This window comes from Austrofundulus limnaeus, unplaced genomic scaffold, assembly GCF_001266775.1.
Source record: "Austrofundulus limnaeus strain Quisiro unplaced genomic scaffold, Austrofundulus_limnaeus-1.0 Scaffold92, whole genome shotgun sequence".
Taxonomy (NCBI): Eukaryota; Metazoa; Chordata; class Actinopteri; order Cyprinodontiformes; family Rivulidae; genus Austrofundulus; species Austrofundulus limnaeus.
The window spans coordinates 353725-360714 of record NW_013952494.1 but is presented as its reverse complement, the minus strand read 5'-3'; the positions used below and the strand labels follow the sequence as shown (position 1 = coordinate 360714).

Sequence of the window (6990 nt, the reverse complement as noted above, 5' to 3'; positions counted from 1 at the left end):
TCCCCCCCCCCCTCCCCCCCTCTCTCTCCCCCCCCCCCCTCTCTCTCTCTCTCTCTCTCTCTCTCTCTCTCTCTCTCTCTCTCTCTCTCTCTCTCTCTCTCCCTCGTGCAAAGGGTCCATTCGTGCAAAAGGAGTGAAGAGGGCATTAATACAAATGTGGCTGGCTGTGACGAGAGATCTGTCCGCTGGAAATGAAGGGCCGGAGGGGTGGGGTGGAGGGGAGACAAAAGAGGGGAGGGAGGTGGTGGTGGGGTGCATGCAGTGGTGTAGAGCTGGATATCTCTGTTAGTTGTCAGCGTTTAGTCCATGGCTGTGGAATGCTAATGAGTGAGGCCCCCCCACTCACCACCCTCCACCCCCTTTTCTCTCCTTTTTTTTTCTCAGTTCTCTCCTCCTCCTCCTCCTCCTTCTCCTGTCCAACCCCGCCTTCTCACTCTCTCAGGGAGGAAAAAAAAAACGGATCGATAGCTGACCCGATGGTTTTGGCCAATGCTTTATTTATCTGGCTAGGCAATGATATTATCAGCCTTGAACGTTATATACAGCAAACGTCTTCCTAAATCAACACAAAGAGATCCGCTTACACAGCGATCCAGCCTTTCTCACAATCATCTCTCTCTCTCTTTCTCTCTCTCTTTTCTTTCTCAGACAGCATGCGCGAGCACATCATGATGAATACATGCTTTCGCGCACGAGCTCGGCCGTGAACGTGCCCGCACGCAGAAATTATAAACCACACACACACACACACAAAAACCTCCACCAACACCATTTTACGCACAGTTATGACCATCGTGCGCGTAAGCAGGGAGGCGTCCCCCCACTTGTGTTACATTCACAGTCTAGGCTTAGGAGTTGGATTTGATCCATGGCTTAAAGGTTGCCTGTGTGGTCTGCGGACAGATCTCAGAGCAGTTACTAATACGCCTCTCCGTCGACTCTGCAGAACCAGCAGAACAAGCCACCGTGGGTAGTTGCGTAAATGTGCCACACATCCCCTCAGAAACCCAGTTCCCTTTTTGGACATTAGTGCTCACTGTGCGTTCCCTTTCCCAGCCATCTTTGCAAGCTTGGGTGGATGAGATATCACTGACACGGCGACGCACTTGTTGTCCTTGCCCGTGTGCGTGCGTCCGCGTGTGTGTTTGTCATCCCTTTTACGCACAAGGCAACATGAGAAATAAGCCGTGTCATGCTTCAGAGAAGGCTCCCATTCATACAAGGAGCCGCTGTTTGGAAATTGTGATTGTCTCAAACAACAGCATTTTGTCAAATGTGACCAAGGAGACAAATAAATAAATAAAAAAGTAAATAAATAAAAGCTCGGCTATAAGTGAAATGTAGTGACGTGTGACGCCAGTATAGGACATTTTCCACCGCTGCGGAACGCTGCAGCACTCTCTTTACATTGAGATTTTTTTTAGGGGTGGAAAGGCTCACTGACAACTTAGGATAATAAATGTTTCGCTTTCAGACAGATATCTCAAACGTGAAATCGCACCCAGCTGCTTGTGTAAAGCAAACAAATAGCCCCCCGTGTTAGGAGTCCTCCACTTGCGGTTTGATGAATGAAACCAGACAAAGGTAAATGGTTGTTGAACTCATTTCGGAGTAACACTTTGGTAACCAGAGTTTCCGAAATTACAGACACAATCGGAGCCTATATCCATCTCCCTGACCCACCGCAGCCAGAGACTTTGACAAGCTCGATTTTGCCTCCTCTTTTTAAATTTAATAATTGAAAACCAAGATAATAAACTATTAACAAAACGGTGATAAAACATAAAGTTGCTTACAGCGCAACAGTCATTTGAAACGTTGCGTAATATAATAATTTAAGCCTCTGTCAAGAGGAAAATCCAACAGTCTAAATACAAATTACCACTTTTCCTCGAGTCCTCGTGTGTTTTGCTTGTATTGCCTATACTGAAACGTTAATTAGGAACACATGCCACCATTTCATCTGTGTTTTTTTTGAACTACTGCTTTATATAGCCCGCAGTGTAACAATTGTATAACAGAATGCTCTCAGCAAGAGGATAAAAGATAGTTACTCTGGAGGGATTCTGAATTCATTATGAGGAGACAAGCAGCTGAAAAAAGCTGCTTTTAATAACCCAACAAACGATTTAGTCCAAATAAGACACAAAAAGCCCCACCTGGACTTTAGCAAAAGAAAACCTAATCTATATAATTTCTTTAATATTTCTTATACTCCTAAAATAGTATTTATTTTTTGATCATATAAAATAAAACAATTCCAGCATGTAAATACTTCCGGCAGTGTTTTAATCGTGCGTAATTTTAAGGTAAAAATTAGCTTATTTTTTTCTCTATTTACATTCTGCTAAAGTTCATTATTATCATTATTATTTTATGTTGAGGCTCAGGACATTCTGCCTGCAGGAGAAAGCAGCGAGGAAAAAAAGCTCCAGCAGCTCATTATTTTCCACCTGACCTAAAGGTCGGGGAGGATGATCACATTCACAAGCAGGAAACAACGATCCAAAAACAGCAACAAATACTAACATTTATGCCTTTTCCAGTTCTTCCCAACATTTTCAGGTATATGAGGCAGTCCAAGTCGATTTGAAGCTCACACATTAGACCTAAATTTGTGAGAGAATTTAAAAATCCTGAAGCACAGCGTTTTAATAAAAGCAAATATTTTGTTTGCTCTAATAATACGTAAATAAACAAGTAAAAATAAATAAACACAAACGATGATCATGTCATTTTATATAGTAACTAACAATAATGTTACGTTAAAATCAGCCATATTTAACGTGCTGGAGCAATGCAATCCTCTCCTGTTCTTCTTCAAACAATGACAGCCCAAAGATGAAGACGTGGGCAAAATGGCAGAGAAGCAACATGTCTGATGATGATGATGATGATGATGAGGAGGAGGAGGAGGAGGGGGGGGTGATTAGCAGGCAAACCAAATACTATTTCAAACATCTACCGTTTTTTTGAATACTAGCCTGTATTTTGCTCTTTTTCAGTGTGACTGTAACAAAGTCCTGTCAGTGAGAGAAGCTAAAGTTAAATAACTGAGCTGGTTTTGTCATTTGGGGGAACAAATAGAGACAAAAAGCAGATATAGACCACTGCAGTGGCAGAAGCTCAGTCTAAGCCATCTAACACATTGAGAACTTATTACACTCTGAACGCATCAAGCAAACCAAGGCCACATCTTTTTTTTCCTCCCTTCTTCCCTCCCTCTCTTCCTCACACACTCTCTCACACACTTGACTTTCTTCTAACACGTTTTTCCTCTCATTTGTCTCAACACTGCTTGGGTCTCTCTCCCTCTCTCTCCCTCTCTCTTTCTCCATTCCCTCACAATGCATCACACTCGGTGTTCCTATCGACTGGCTTACATGCTGTAAAATACATTTTCCAGATTGATCACGCATATCACAGCAGCTTTGCAGCGGGGCCTAACCCTTTTGCCAAAAAAAAATGACGCCCACATCAATACTGAGCAATGCAGTGCGCCATCAAGGCTGTGTTTTTTTATGAATGGAGAGAAAGAAGGGAAGGGGTGGATGTTTGGCTTGTGGAGAATCACCTTGATTAAGCCACCGGAGGAAGGCTAAAGGTGGCTCTGTGTGGCGCGCAGGCTTCCCCCTTTTCTGTCTGGGAAAAATATGAAACATTAATGCGCCCACAGGCTGGCAGAGTGCGCGCTGCTGTAGTTCCTCACGTATCGTCTCCCCTTCTTTGTGTCCGCAATGTCACTCACGTCAGACAGTCTTTTTAAATACAATACAGTGTGTAATTGTTAATCCCGTGTTACAACTCGTTTCACCCCCCCCCCCCCCCCACGACTCTATTTTGAATTAAGTAGGTTTTTGCGCTTTTCTTGTGCCACCGCTCCCCAAAAAAGGCAACAGATCCCCCCTCTGACGGTTTGACTCCGGCTGCCCAGGAAAACGCTTGAGAAAGAGACATCATTGCCTTTTTTTGTATTTTGTTGTTGTTGTTGTTTTTAATAGTACAGTCACCATCACACAACTTCATCAACCGACCTTTCTGCAAAAAGAAAATAAAAGGGGGGTGGGGGAAAAAAGCTGCATCATGGAGTAAGCAAATCGAAGGCAACAACCAATAAAATTCAAAAAAACAATGATTTCTCCCTGCCCCCCACCCCCCAAGACGAAACAAAATGTATTTGAAATGATATATTAAAAGTGCTTTTTTCTTTTTTTTTCTTTGCTTTTTTATTCTTTGTTTGATTTTTCAGGTCTCTCCTCTTTGACTCGATGATCGACACTCCACACGCACTCGTTGCCCCCGCACAAGGGAGGAGGTGGGCGGGGGGGTTGGAAAAGGCGCCCCAGACGTTCCTGGAGTTTAAAAATGTCATTAAAAATGTCCTGGAGGTCAGTTTGCTGCTGTTGCAGGTCCATCGTATATCAATTGTGGGGTGAAAAAAAAAAAAAAACAAGAGTTCAACCATCAGTGTTGATATTGTCACAGCGATTAGACTGTTTCTTATTTGTCTAAATTTCTTTATTTGTCTGTAGTGTTTCTTTTCTTTTCTTTTTAAATTCTCACTTCAATTTTAATTCTTGGAGAACATAGCTTCGACAACATATATCGCACTCATTATAAGAAGCAAAAGGTTATATAAAAAACTATTAGTATAGAATCACAGAAAGTCTGGTTTAGAACCAGAAAAAATACAAAACAGAGAGGTACATAGACACAGGACAATTCTTATAATTGCTTGGAAACATTTTTCCGCTAAGTGTTGATTCTTTTTTTTTCTTCTTCATCTTCTTACTGCGCATATGATGTTTTTCATTTTATTTGTATTTTTTTTTTTACAAAAAAAGGAAAATAAAGACTAGTATTTTACAAAATGAAGAGTATTGTTCTTGAAGATGAGGGTGGATTTACACAAGTCCAGTTCCAATATTTCTCTGTACATAATGTATTCCATCACAGTTCCAGAAGACAGAGGGGGGAAAAAGTTTTGTCTTCCAAGTTTCTCAGAAAAAAAAGGTCCTATGTATAAAGTCTTCATGAAGGAGGATGGGGTGCAGAGATTTGGTCCTTTTTTTGTTCTTTCCTCTTTCTTTTTTGTTTCACTTAAGGATCATTGGATGGACATGTAAGGCCAGTTGAAGCTGCTCCCGGATAATAGCATATCCCTGATGAGGGTTTCAATAGGAGTTTTACCTACCAAGCGGACGAAGAACAGCTGCTCGATTACCGAGGAGGAGACGGTGCGTAGAGAGGGCAGCCGCAGCAGGAGCTTGCCAAAGCGGCTCGGTTGGTTGGGGTACTGGCTCCTCACGTACTCCTCCAGGGCGCACTGGGATTTCTCTTGCAGACTCTCGATGTGAGCAGCGTCCGACAGGCCGCAAGCGTCTGTGAAACACACACCAAACACACACAGTGTGGTCAGGAAACCTCATTTAAACCTTGAGGTGAGAAAAGAATTTGCACTGGATGGTATTGTAATATAATCAATTTCGTGGAATAAGTCAAACAATAAGTGAAAGCTAAAACAAATCTTTTTTTCTTCTAAAAATATATCTCTAATTGTGTCAGGTCACCAAAGAGGAGCCAGACGTCTGAAGTGAGACGGCAAAATCGTTTTATTTCTTACAAAAGCTTAGGAAAAATAAGATTTTTTTTAAAAAAATATATATAATTTACGTGATAAAGTTCTTTTTTTGCACCAGGAAGCTTTGCCAAGCGCACACACCTTTGCCATAACCCGATTTGTGTCGCGTAAAAGCTCTTTAGTTATCATTCAGGAGCCGCCATTACGTGTTATTGACAAGTGGCATGAACAAACAAGCTGGCCAAACATGCAACATCACACTGAGCGAGTGCGACTGTCATACAGAATAAACAGGGGACTTGCTATTGGATTATGGGGGTTTGCGCACAACTCAGTGGAAAGAAACTCTAACCAGAACACAGAGCAAAAATGTTAAAGTGGGGAAGTGGTGGGACAGTACAGGCCCAAAGGCCGCTGCTCTTTATGTCTAGACTCGAGGGATTTAAGTGTAAGGTAACATAAACGGCACTGATGACTCTGAAATTACACTGGATGTAATGTGACCTAATTACTCTGCAGTAAGTTGTTAAATGATTTCGCTTCTCTTCTCTCCAAAGACCACTCCTGGCCTGTTTTTTTTCCCGTGTAGCCTGTAGGACAGGGGCGATGAAAGCAATCAGGTTTATTAGAGGAGGTGAAGTCAGAGAAGCGACAGAAAAGATCAGAAAAGCGAGCATGCGTAATAACGCAGGCACGAGACGCGCTTGGTGCCCACTGGTGGGTTTTGTAGCAGTCTCCAATACAAACAAAAGAACATAAGTCTTGTTAGTGTCTTACATGTTTTTGTTTTGTTTTTTGCCTGCTGTAAAATGGTCTTTTTTATTATTTATTTCCACCCCTGCCAAGCATGCGTCTTCTGCTGCTTAGAAAGGGCTGTAAAACGCAAGCAGCGTAACCGCTGGCATATATGGTCCCACAAGAAGATAGAGCTGTCCTCAGAAGATTTGAGCGCAGCTTTTGTAGAAACAACACCGCGGAAGGCAGCTTTAGTTCTCCAGCACTGAACACTGAGCAGTTGATGGAGGCTTTTAAGCCCATTCCTAATTTCTCAGCACTATAACTCACTACGACCAGACACAATAACCTTCTGAACCCAGGGGGGGCAACGCTGCGATCTCCGGGTGATTTACTGTGACCTTAGTGCGGCCACATGAATGCAAATCCCTCTGAGCGTCTTCTTTTAAAACCAACAGCAATCGATGAGTTTCATATTAATTATATTCTTGGATTTCTAGTAAAGCATCGCATGACTTAGCATTTGTAAAGCAGTAATGCGCAGAAAAGAAAAAAAACATCAAAGAACTGCAGAAAATAAGCTGCAGTTGAATGCTTGCATGGAGAGAAAGCTGGTCTGAGACACCCCACAGCTCCCCATAAGGCCTCCATGCCTCTCTGCGCCCCACAACGTC

The 6990-nt window shown here is 42.6% G+C and overlaps 1 protein-coding gene across 1 annotated transcript in view; it reads right to left on the bottom strand.

The window, feature by feature from the left end:
* Positions 1-3956: 3956 nt before the first annotated feature.
* Positions 3957-6990, bottom strand: part of nr2f1a (nuclear receptor subfamily 2, group F, member 1a) — a gene marked incomplete at its 5' end in the record, with an annotated part of 7501 nt that continues 4467 nt past the window's right edge. Inside the window, 1 exon segment of the mRNA XM_014012518.1 lies at positions 3957-5382. Coding sequence (XP_013867972.1) covers positions 5108-5382 — 275 coding nt within the window.